This window comes from Lontra canadensis, unplaced genomic scaffold, assembly GCF_010015895.1.
Source record: "Lontra canadensis isolate GAN:19392208 unplaced genomic scaffold, GSC_riverotter_1.0 scaffold88, whole genome shotgun sequence".
In the NCBI taxonomy this organism is placed as follows: Eukaryota; Metazoa; Chordata; class Mammalia; order Carnivora; family Mustelidae; genus Lontra; species Lontra canadensis.
In genome coordinates, this window is record NW_022631082.1 from 8,120,574 (window position 1) to 8,133,857 (window position 13,284).

The following is a 13,284-nucleotide window of genomic DNA, read 5'->3' on the forward strand; positions in this document are numbered from 1 at the left end:
AAGCTAAGACATATGATATAAAATAGTTTATCCACAGTGTAATAAACAGCAAATATCTTTGGAAACAGCTGAATATTTGAACTCAGCCCAATACAAACTGAATTTCCCAGCTGCTAAAACATCCTGAGTGTGCTAGAAGGTCAGTCTGGGATTTCTGTTTGGGACTTTGTTTTGTAGGTTTTTTTTTTTTTTGTGGGGAGGGACTTGTTTTTTTGGGGGAATTTGCATGTTGGGAATAGTACTGTATACTGTCTGCTTCAGGAAGCAGCTAGGGACTTCCACATAGTGAAGTGAGATCATATTGCCATATTGCGGGTGACTGGATGTTGTTCACTCTTCTTCTTTACCTAGATCCAAAGGAAAGTCTATGTCTTGTGGAGGATTAATGGTTTCTAGGGAAAAAGATTGCTTGGAAAGTAACTGATATGGAAAATATAAACACACCAAGAAAAGTTGTGCATTACCCCCATAATCTGGAGAAGGCCCTTCTAGATGTGAACACTTTAAAGTGAAAAGTAGATAGTTATCTACGTCATGTGAATTTCTTTCTTGTGCTTTTCATCAACTAAGAATTTTCTTTTTATTTTTCTACCACAAATATGTGAATATTCTCTTTTTAAATAATGTTAACAATGTATATACACAGCAAAATAGGAAATTTCTCCCCCATATCCCATGGCTGACTCCTCCAATACACAGGAATGATGTACACTTTGAAATGTACTCATTAACTTTCCTAAACATACAAATCTACATACATCATAAAATCTTGAGATTCTTATGAAATCTATGAGAACAGAAGTGTTTTTAGAATGAAGTCAGGTAGCATAGTTGAAATATAAAGGAGATGAAGAAAGCTCAGGTAGAAAGTTAGCAAGTTTTCCAGGGAATGTGGAGTCATAGAAGCCATCTGGGGTTCTTTCAAAATGGAGGAGGCAAACAGCATCCCGTCCTCCCAAGATTACCAAGTGCTGCCAAGAAACCCAAGAGGACTGAAAGATATTAAAAGTGGAGAACATTGGAGGCCTAAGAGATAGCTCTTTTGGTAGAATGATGGAGGTAAAATCTAGGTTTGAACATCTGGAGGAAGAAGAAGGAGGAATCAAATATATAACATTAATACTTTAGACTCAGAGATTTAACATGTTGCCATGCAGCTGGAAAGGATGTTATTGAGGACTTGAGACCAAATATATTAGAGAGAAAATGTGTGATCAGTAATGTCAACTTATTGAGAAGCCAGGAGAAGTGAAGGTGGAGGGATTAGCCATAAAAGGCAGAAAGCATATTTTGTCTATCTGTGGCGACAAGGTAGAATGAGACAAAGAACAAGATGCCAAATGGCTGGTGTTTTTGGGAGTTCAGAATTCTTCCTGCTGACTCATGTTTTCTATATGAAGAAGTCAGTAAGAACATCTGCTGGGAAGAGGAAAGAGTTTGAAGGATGAGGTTTTGATGAGTGAACAGTTTTAGAAGGAGGACAAGCAAGTGGGGCAGAGATGGGCAGATGACTTTCCAGGGAGGGTGGGGGGGCACTGAAGTTGGGGAAAAGTAAGGGAGGCTGAAGACCTTGCATAATTAACATAAACCCTCTGAGTCTAACTTTCTTTCCAGAGTGACCTGGAATAAAGAATGGGCGGTGACTGTGCAGTTTGTGCATTACTGCTCCAGATCATTAATTCCTAATTATTTAGCTGACCAAGCCTCGCTCTCCACTTATAAGTATCTGCCTTTTGTATATTCTAACCAAGTACAATTAGAAACCATATGCAACATGTCACACAAAGTGGATGTTCTACAATTTCCGGGAAAGAGGACTGTTTTGTGCAAGGGTCAATGTGAGCATAGAACCTCAGTGAGTGTAAATATAGGAAGACCTCTTTTTAAGACAGGAAAGTGACTTCAGGTATGTCCCAGGGTAAACTAAGTGTGTACCATCCAAGAGCATTGCCTGCTATATACCCAGGTTGTCCAGTGAGGCAGGCATGAGCTTCTTAAGAGGACTCGTTAGTGAAGTGCTCTGGGAACACTGCATAATCTTACCACATTGTGTTTGGAGGCATCAGATACGGTCCCGCTTGAGAGCATGTACTTCTTAGACTCAGCTTTCATTTTCCTGATCCCTTTGAAGCATTTCTTGTATTGCTCCTGGACCTATAGAGGCAGAGCATGCCTGGGTCAGCTCACTGAAGGGAGTGAGGAAAGTAAGGGTCCTGGGTAGGAACTGGAAAGTAGTACCTGCTGACTGAGAATGCAGTACACCAGGAAGATGTAGATGCCCTGCAGGCTGTTGATGATAGTGAAGAGATAAGCCATGGCATGGGCAGCTGGACCCACCTGCAGGATGCTCAGACACCACGTGCAGCCCAAGATGAGCAGCTGAGCTGTGGCTTTAAATGTCAGCATCCTGGGTAGGAGGAGGAAGGAGTTCAGGATGCATCCAGAACAACACAACCAGGGCTGGTTTCATGTTCACTCCATGATGCTTCTGACTGAGTTGTGATCAATGTTGACCTTTATTGTCAATGATTCCCTAAAGAGAAACACTATTTGGGTCCAAGATGGCACTCAAGAATGTGAGTTTCAAAAAGATCATGATGTTTCATGAAGATCCCTAATTTTGATCAACTGAGTACATTACTGAGAATGTTCCATGCACCTGGATGTAGGCTGGGACTAGGGCATTCAAAACAACAAAGAACAAGACCTCTGTTCTTACAGACCTTAAAGTCTGGTGGAAAGACAAGAACAAATGATCACTTATAACATTTGCAAAGTGAGGTACTTCTTTCCATCCAGGGCTATTCCTGTCCTCACCCTCTCCATGAACTGAGCCAGGATATGCTTTGCCCAGAATAGAGGCATTGATTCTGTGTAAAGTTGAGGAAATCAGAGGACATGCCCAAACTCTTAGATGATGTGATTTAAGAATGATGAAGCTGAATCCACCAGGTGCAAGAGAAGAGGAAAGCAGAGGGCAGAGAATGCATGAAGGTGTGGGCATGATGGCATGTGCTGGTTCTGAAAACTGTTATGTTATTTCTTGAGTGTGTTATAAGGATATGAATGTTCATAGGATCTTTTTCATAGGTCCCTGACAGAAATCTCTGCTTGTCAGAACAAAGTCAATTCTCTCTGTAGCTGAAGTAGTTTGTTTTTGAGGTTGTGCACAGATGGAATGTTTTTGGTATGGGTGTCAGCAGCAAACCACAGAATCTGAGCTGGCTGCCAAGGAGGGTTGCTGCCCTTCTATCTTCCAGTCCTCTCAAGAGTCTTGTGAAGAGACACTGGATCCTTGGAGGCATAAGGACAATGTTGTCTGGGCCATGGTGTACACCTGTGACCCATCCTCACCTTGTGTTCTGGAGGGTGAACACGTCGCTGTTGAGTGAGGAGAGCTTGTTTTTCACAATACAGAAGTTCATCAGAAAGAAAACCAAATTAATCTGCAGAAAACCCACAGGCATTTTAACTACACTCCACATTTGGAAAACCTTCATCCTAGCTCATCCAGCTGCTAATGTGGCAGGGAAGAAGCTTTTGTGTTTCATAACAGTCCTAGAGAAGCAGACCAAACACCCCCTAAATCAAGCCCATGTTTATCATGTAACTTCAGTGACCACTTCAATTCAGTTTCCATGGGAATTCCAAATTTTAGTGCTGAAAGTGCTACGTTTCAGAGAACACCTGATTCTTGGTTTTACAGTGGGAATTCCCACCTCTTGGGAGCCCCTCATCTGTCCAGGGCCAACTGGAATGATTGCTCACCCAGTCTGTCAGCCTCCTGATACACCTGGTCTTTGAATGACCCTCAGCTGGGCAGGTGGGCTGCTCTGGTGTCATCCATTACTCACAGAGAAGATGGCGCAGATGGGGCCAAGGAAGGTACATATGAATCCTTTGCTGTGTGGAGCCAGCATCTAAGAAAAAGAATGGAAGAGATGCAAGAAAACATGGGCCTTTATGGATAAAGGATTGATAAATAAACATACCATTCCCTTCCTAATGTTTCTTCCTGCCTCCTTCATCATTGCTATTAATTAGTATTATTTTACTGTTGCTGTTGTGTAAGAACATTGAACATAAGATCTATCCTCATAACAGAATTTCAGCATACAATACAGTACTATCAGCTATAGTCACAATGGTTGATAATTGAAATCTCAATCCTATTTATCTTATAATACTGAAACTTTGTATATGTCTTTGATAGTGGTCATGGTTCTATGGGTGTATACTTATCCCCAAAAGCATTAGGTTGTATACATTTCAGTATGTTCAGCTCATTCCGTGTGAAGCATTCTGTAATAATGTTATTACATTATTACATAGAAATTTATGTATATAAATTTATGTATATAAATTTCTTTCAAGGAGCTCTTTTAAGTCTTAGCCTTCAGAAATGTTGGCAGAAATAAGTGAAATTAAAAAAAAAGGTTTTATTTATTTTTTCAATTTTTTTTCAGTGTTCCAGAATTCATTGTTTATGTGCCACACCCAGTGCTCCATGCATTACATGCTCTCCATAATACCCATCACCAGGCTCAGCCAACCTCCCACCTCTCTTCTCTCCAAACCCTCAGATTGTTTCTCAGAGTCCACAGTCTCTCATGGTTCATCTCCCCCTCCAGTTTCCCCCAACTCCCTTCTCCTCTCCATCTCCCCATGTCCTTTGTTTACTCCTTATGCTCCACAAATAAGCAAAACCTTACGATAATTGACTCTCTGCTTGACTTAAGAAATAAGTGAATTTTTGCCAGCATTTCTGAAGACCAAGGCTTAAAAGAGCTCCTTGAAAGGAATTTATGTTTCTTAAAAACAACTTTATTACAGAATGGTTCACATGGAATAAGCTGAACATACCAAAAAGTGTTGGCAGAAATGATTTTTTCCTGCAATTGCATTATTAGACATTTATCCCAAAGATACAGATGTAGTGAAAATAAGGGCCATCTGTACCCCAATGTTTATAGCAGCAATGGCCACAGTCGCCAAATTGTGGAAAGAACCAAGGTGTCCTTCAGTGGATGAATGGATAAGGAAGATGTGGTCCATATACACTACGGAGTATTATGTCTCCATCAGAAAGGATGAATACCCAACTTTTGTAACAACATGGATAAGACTGGAGGAGATTATGCTGAGTGAGATAAGTCAAGCAGAGGGAGTCAATTATTACATGGTTTCACTTATTTTTGGAGCATAAGGAATAACATTGAGGACATGGGGAGAAGAGGAAAAGTGAGTTGGGGTAAATTGGAGAGGGAAATGAACCTTGAGAGACTGTGGGCTCTGAGAAACAAACTGAGGGTTTTGGAGGGGATTGGGGTAGGAAGGTGGGTGAGCCTGGTGGTGGGTATTATGGAGGGCAGGTATTGCATGGAACACTGGGTGTGGTGCATAAACAATGAATTCTGGAACACTGAAAAGAAATTTAAAAATAAATAAAAAAGAAAAAAGTTATCAAATCAGTAAAAATATATTTTGGACAAATATGAAGTATAACCTCTGTGTCAGGATCTGTAGTTGGCTCTGAAGACCCAGATGTGATTAGGGTAGAGTGGTCTCAGCCCTCAGGGAGACACCAATGAAGTTGGAGGATCAACAATTAGAGAATAGACAACATCAAGATGATTAACTTTATGATCATATATGAGGAGCTGTGAGGAAATGGGTTGGATCCATAATCTACTTGTATAGGAGATCCCAATAGTTGGAAGAAGTTTCCCTGAAGGAACTGAAATTTTTTTGCTTTTGTTTGTTATTTGAAAATTTTTACTTAAATTCGATATAGCATATACTATATTGGTGGTTGTAGAGGTAGAATTTAGTGATTCATCAGTTTCATAAAACACCCAGTGAACATTACTTCAAGTGCCCTCCTTAATGCCTATCATCTAAGTACCCCATACTCCCATGGATCTCCCCTCCAGCAGCCCTAGGTCTGTTTCCTATAGTTAGGTTTCAGAGAGGGTCAAATGGACCTAGCAGGAAGCATCAATGGGAAGATTCAAAGGTAGGTGTTGGCAAAGAAAGCAGTTGCTGCTTACTCCTGTAAGTGGGTTTTACTGGAACGACACTTATCTCTCCAGAATTGTCTATGGCCTTGTTTATGTTCTGAGGACAGAGCTGAGTGGTTGCCACAGAGACCATAGGACCCACAAATCTGGGAATATTGATTATCTGGCCATTTATGGAAAAAGTTTGCTGACCTTTATGCTTAACTCCGTGGGGAGTCTAGATGGCCAGGGCTTGCTGATGCAGCTGAGCACTTGTGTCATCAAGATAGGCACATAGTGTGAGTTCCAGACTGGATGGGACTCCATTTCTGCCACCAACCAGCTGTGTAACCTCAACCACGTTAGTTAATCTCCTTATGCCTCAGTTCCTCATCTGTCACATGGTCCAATACCAGTTTTTACTGCACAGGTTGTTGGAGGGATGATTTGTGCTGACAGATGAAAAATATTTAGTACAGTGATTATACATCAGATGTGATTTTTGAATCTTCGCTGTGGTCATAGTTATTTTGCCATCCAAATGACCATTTGTTTATTTTAAAATTAGGATAGAGGACAAATTTACAGAAATCATTGTCTGCCTTTATGTCAATTTTGTTTTCTGGATTTTAAAAGAACCCCCTCAATTAATACAATGAATATTTTATTAATAGGAATATACTAATATATGAGATTCAATTAATATTTACTAATACATAGTCATCAATATAATATACACTGAATATTTAAAATATTTGAAGAATAGAGAACCTAGAAATGGATGCTCAACTCTATGGTCAATTGATTTTTCAACAAAGTGGGAAAGAATATCCAGTGGAAAAGGGACAGTCTCTTCAGCAAACTGTGTTGGGAAAATTGGATAGCTACATGCAGAGGAATGAATGTGGACCAGTTTCTTACACCAGACACAAAGACAAGCTCAAAGTGGATGACAGACCTAAATGTGAGATGAAATTGATCAAAATCCTAGAGAAGAACACAAGCAGAAACTTTTTTGATCCAAGCCATGGCAACTTCTTGCTAGATACATCTCCAAAGGCAATGGAAACAAAAGCAAAAATGAACTATTGGGACTTTATCAAGATAAAAAGCATTTTGCACAGCAAAGGAAACAACAAAACTGAAAGGCAACCTAGGCAATGGGAGAAAATATTTGCAAATGTCTTATTAGATAAAAGGCTAGTAGCCAAAATCTACAAAGAACTTATCAAACTCAAAACCCAAGAAACAGAGAATCCAGTCAAGAAATGGGCAGAAAACATGAACAGGCATTTCTCCAATGAAGACATACAAATGGCCAACAGACACATTAAAAAAAAAATGCTCCACATCACTTGTCATCAGGGAAATACAAATCAAACCCACAATGAGATACCACCTCACACTGGTCATAATGTCTAAAATTAACAACTCAGGAAACAACAGAGTTGGTGAGGATGGGAAGAAAGGGGAACCCATTTACACTGTTGGTGGGAATACAAGCTGGTGCAGCAACTCTGGAAAACAGTATAGTGGTTCCTCAAAAAGTTAAAAATAGAGCTACCCTATGACTCAGCAATTGTACTACTGGGTATTTATCCAAGGGATACAAACATAGTGATTCAAAGGGGCACTAGTATCCCAATGTTTATAGCAACAATGTCCATAATAGCCAAACTATGGAAAGAGCTCTGATGTCCACTGAAGGATGAGTGGATAAGGTAGAGGTGGTATACATATATATACAATGGAATATTACTCAATCATTGAAAAGAATGAAATTTTGTCATTTGCACCAACATGGATGTAACGAGGGTATTATGCTAAGTGAAATAAGTCAGTCAGAGAAAGACTAATACCATATGATTTCAGTCATATGTGGAATTTAGGAAAAAAAAAACAGATGAACATAGAGTAGGGGAAAGAGAAGTAAAATAAGATAAAAGTAGAGAGGGAGGCAAACCATGAGACTACAAGAAACAAACTACAAGAAACAAACTGAAGGGGAGGGAGACAAGATGCTGGAGAAGTAGAAGGTGCTTTTTCAAGTGGTCTCCTAAAGTGAGCTGATTACCTACCAAAGAACTCTGATCACCCATGAAATCAGCCTGAGATTAGAATTATACACTTTTGGATCTCTACGGGGGCAGAAGACAGGTAAAGTGGAGTGGGAACATTGGGCTGATATCAGAAGATAAACAAAAGGGGGGGGGAGCCACCAGAAGGGACCCATTGGAAAGTAAAACCCCAAGACGAGAGTGCACTGTGATTGGGGACCAGCATTAACTTGGAGTCTGCTTGAAAGCACTCAAAAGGAACATAAAATCTTAAGAAAAAATTGACAGAATTGGGAGGTTAGGGACAGGGACTTAAGCCCATGGATCCAGGAAGGCCACTGGAGTTGAGGAACCAGAGAGTGCAGCGAAGAAGCCAGGTCTTGGTCCCTGAGCCACTGGTGTGCCTGAGAGCGTCTGGGTGGCAGTGCCCATGAGGGAATCTGGTGTGGATGCCAGCCTGCACTCTCTAGAAACACAGCCTTTTGCACTCTACATGCGCACTGTGAGACCAGGGTCTAAGTCGCGCTTCATACCCTCCCATGAGAGAGGTCCTTGCAGGCACTAACTGGTGCTCTCTAGGACCAGGAGATTCTGAACACTTCCACCCTGGGCCAGCATGAAAATCTCAGTGTGCTATTTCTGGTTGGGACCTCTCTGGCGGTCTGGACCTGCCCAGAGAGCCACAGCTAGTATTTCTTGTGGTTTTGGGTACAATAGGGAGTTCCTGTGACCCCAGAGAGCGTGACTGGGGATGTGTTCTGCCAGTGGCAGAGGGGGAATTTATGTGCTCTGGAGTACCCAGAGGGGAATGGACTGAGGATTTTCTCCGAGATGGAGGTCTGGGTGCAGTTTGCTTTCCTCCAAACCTCCAAAGAACTGCCAAAAACCCCCAAGGGGAGAAACAAATGAAAAAACAAACAAACAACCAAATAAACCAAAAAAACCCTCCAGAGAATGAAAGCCTGAAAAACCAGTTTCATCAGCCCAAACCCTTGATGGGGTTGGGGGACTCAACTCTAGCAAGACTCCCTGAACAACCATGTGGCAGAAAGCCAGGCAAAAAACAAAACAAAACAAACAAAACGAAACAAAAAAACCCCCCCAAACTACCAAAAAACAAGAGGACAAATACCACTACTTCATATATACAACTTCTATTTTTAACTCGATCCCACTATTCTTGCTCTTTTCATTTTTTAATATAATTTTTAAACTATTTATCATCACAATGAGATATTCAGTACATCAAATTCCATAATAACCTTTTAAGTTGAACTTTTTTGATACATATACCTGTGTTTTTCTTCTGCTTTTCTACTTTTTTATTTTATATTTATATTTTTATTTTTTTAATAAATTTTTTAAAAGATTTTACTTATTTGACAGAGTTCACAAGTAGACAGAGAAGCAGGCAGAGAGAGAGGGGGAAGCAGGCTCCCCACTGAGCAGACAGCCCAATGTGGGGCTTGATCCCAGGACCCTGGGATCATGACCTGAATCGAAGGCAGAGGCTTTAACCCACTGAGCCACCCAGGCACCCCCCTTTTTAATATTCATATAGAGATAAGCTTCAAAGTAATCCCCTTTCCCAAATCAATGCTATCCCTATGTAAACCAGTGTTAATCCCCTTTTATCTCAGGCAAGTTGAGTCCTTTAACAAAGATATCAAGATACATCCAGGAAGAATGAAAATAACCTTCCTCTGGGGCCCATTCAGGCTGAGTCTTCTCTTTTCTTTTTTTTTTCCTGTCTCTCTCTCTCTTTTTCCTTTCTCTTTCTTTTTGGTGGGGACTCTTGATTTCTCAGAAGTGTTCCAGGGTGCACCTTGCCTGCACCATGGTTGATACGTTCAGCTACACATCCGTTCAGCCATCTCTCCCAAAATTACTAGGAGGAGGAATGCCCAAGAGAGGAAAAATTCAGAGACTGGTACCTCTCCATCACAGCTATTGGATATGGACATAAACAGTATGTCAGAAAGGGAATTCAGTCTAACAATTATCCAGGCAATAGCTAGGTTGGAGAAAACCTTTGATGACAAAATGGAATTGATCAGGGCAGAAGCGAAAGCCACCAGGGATGATGTTAACAATGCTCTCAATGAGTTACAATCTAATCTAAATTCTCTAACAGCTAGGGTAACTGAGACAGAAGATAGAATTAGTGATCTGGAGGACAAACTGATAGAGAAAAAGGATCAGGAGGAAGCCTGGAACAAACAGCTTTGAAGCCATGAAAATAGAATTAGGGAAATAAATGGTGCCATGAAACTGGAATTACTGGAATCCCTGAGGGGGAGGAGAAAGAAAGAAGACTAAAAGATATAGTTGAACAAATTCTCCATGAAAATTTTCCCAATCTCACAAATGGAACCAGAGTTCATGTACTAGAGGCAGAATAGTCTTCCCCCAAGATCATAGAATCTACAAAAACCTCAAGACACCTGATAGTGAAAATGATGAATCATAATTGTAGACAGGAGCTCTTGAAAGCAGCTAGGGGGAAGAGATTCTGTATACAGAGGAAAGCCAATCAGAATAATGTCAGACCTGTCCACAGAAACCTGGCAAGCCAGAAAGGGCTGGCAAGACGTAATCAGGGCACTAAATGAAAAGAACATGCAGCCAAGAATATTTTATCCAGCAAGAGCAACATTCAAAATGGATGGAGAGATAAAGAGCTTCCACCAGCAAGGTTTAAAAGAGTATGTGACCACCAAGCTGGCACTGCAAGAAATATTAAGGGGGGTTCTATAAAAGAGGAAAAAACCCCAAGAATATAATTGAACAGAAATTTATGGAGACAATCTATAGAAAGAAAGACTTCAAAGGTAACACGATGTCAATAAAACACATATCTCTCAATACTCACTCTAAACATGAATGGCCAAAATGCACCCATAAAACAGCACAGGGTTGCAGATTGGACAAAACAGCAAGACCAATCCATATGTTGTCTACAAGAGACCCATTTTGAACCTAAGGATACATCCAGACTGAAAGTGAAGGGATAGAGAAGTATCTTTCATGCCAATGGGCCTCAAAAGAAGGCCGGGGTAGTGATTCTCATATCAGATAAATTAGATTTTAAACTAAAGACTGTAGTTAGAGACACAGAAGGACACTACATCACTCTTAAAGGGACTATCCACCAAGACGATCTAACAATTGTAAATACTTATGACCCAATATGGGAGCAGCCAATTACATAAGAAAATTGTTAATCAAGATAAAGAGTCAGGGTGCTTGGGTGGCTCAGTGGGTTAAGCCTCTGCCTTCGGCTCAGGTCATGATCTCAGGGTCCTGGGATCGAGTCCTGCATCAGGCAGTTGGCTCCACAGGGAGCCTGCTTCCTCCTCCTCTCTCTCTATGCCTGCCTCTCTGCCTACTTGTGATCTCTCTGTCAAATAAATAAATAAATGAATAAATCTATTTTTTTAAAAAAGATAAAGAGTCACATTGATATGAATACATTAATAGTAGGCAATCTTAACATGCTTCTTTCAGTAATAGATCATCGAAGCAGAAAATCAATAAAGAAACAAGAGCATTGAAAGCTGGTGCAACCACTCTGGAAAACAGCATGGAGGTTCCTCAAAATGTTGAAAATAGAACTACCCTATGACCCAGCAATTGCACTACTGGGTATTTACCCTAAAGATACAAACGTAGTGATCCGAAGGGGCACGTGCACCCGAATGTTTATAGCAGCAATGTCTACAATAGCCAAACTATGGAAAGAACCTAGATGTCCATCAACAGATGAATGGATAAAGAAGAGGTGGTATATATACACAATGGAATACTATGCAGCCATCAAAAGAAATGAAATCTTGCCATTTGCGACAACGTGGATGGAACTAGAGGGTATCATGCTTAGCGAAGTAAGTCAATCGGAGAAAGACAATTATCATATGATCTCCCTGATATGAGGGAGAGGAGATGCAAGATGGGGGGTTAAGGGGGTAGGAGAAGAGTAAATGAAACAAGATGGGATTGGGAGGGAGATAAACCATAAGTGACTCTTAATCTCACAAAACAAACTGAGGGTTGATGGGGGGAGGGGGGTTGGGGGGGTGGGGTTATGGACATTGGGGAGGGTATGTGCTATGGTGAGTGCTGTGAAATGTGTAAACCTGGCGATTCACAGACCTGTACCCCTGGGGATAAAAATATATTATATGTTTAAAAAAATAAAATTTATTAATAAAAAAAAGAAACAAGAGCATTGAAGGACATGTTGGACCAGATGGACCTCATAGATATATGCAGAACATTCCACCCTAAAACAACAGAATACTCATTCTTCTCGAGTGCCCATTGAACCTTCTCCAGAAGAGACCACATACCGGGTCTTAAAACAGGGCTCAAGCAATACCAAAAGATTGAGATTATTCCCTGCATATTACCAGATTACAGTGCTTTGAAACTGGAGCTCAACCACAAGGAAAAGTTTGGAAGGAATTCAAACACCTAGAAGCTAAAGATCACCTTGCTTAAGAATGCTTGGATCAACTAGGAGATCAAAGAAGAACTTAAACAATTCATGGAAACCAATGAGAATGAAGACACTTTGGTCCAAAACCTATGGGATACAGCAAAGGCCATCCTAAGGGGAAAATACATAGCTATCCAAGCCTCACTCAAAAAAAAAAAAAAGACAAAAATCCAGAACACACCAGCTGTCTCTACACCTTAAAGAACTGGAGAATCAACAACAAATTAAGCCAACTCCACACACAAAAAGGGAAATAATCAAGATTAGAGAAGAGATAGGTGGGATAGAGACTAGGCAGACAGAAGAATGCATTAATGAAACTAGAAGCAGGTTTTTTGAAAGAATCAATAAATCAATAAACCACTGGCCAAACTAATCCAAAAGAAAAGAGAGAAGGCCCAAATTAATAAAATTATGAATGAAAAGGGAGAGATCACAACTAACACCAAGGAAGTAGAAACAATCATTGGAAGTTATTATCAACACTTATATGACAATAGGCTAAGCAACCTAAATGAAATGGATGAATTCCTAGAAAACGATCAACTTCCACAGTTGAACCAGGAAGATATTGACAATCTGAATAGACCGATATCTAGTAAGAAGATTGAAGGAGTGATCAAAAATCTCCGAAAAAACAAGAGTCCAGGACCTGATGAATTCCCTGGGGAATTCTACCAAAATTTCAAAGAAGAAATAACACCTATTCTCCTGAAGCTGTTTCAAAAAA

At 40.4% G+C, this 13,284-nt stretch overlaps 1 protein-coding gene across 1 annotated transcript in view; it reads right to left on the reverse strand.

Moving 5' to 3' along the window:
* Positions 1-1,777: 1,777 nt before the first annotated feature.
* The window catches only part of LOC116882854 (adhesion G protein-coupled receptor E2-like), a 39,771-nt gene continuing 28,264 nt past the window's right edge, over positions 1,778-13,284 (reverse strand). Inside the window, exons 3-7 of the mRNA XM_032883483.1 lie at positions 3,855-3,920; positions 3,355-3,446; positions 2,239-2,407; positions 2,044-2,154; positions 1,778-1,795 (exon numbers count right to left, since the gene is read on the reverse strand). Coding sequence (XP_032739374.1) covers positions 1,778-1,795; positions 2,044-2,154; positions 2,239-2,407; positions 3,355-3,446; positions 3,855-3,920 — 456 coding nt within the window. The remainder of the gene's footprint in view (positions 1,796-2,043; positions 2,155-2,238; positions 2,408-3,354; positions 3,447-3,854; positions 3,921-13,284) is intronic.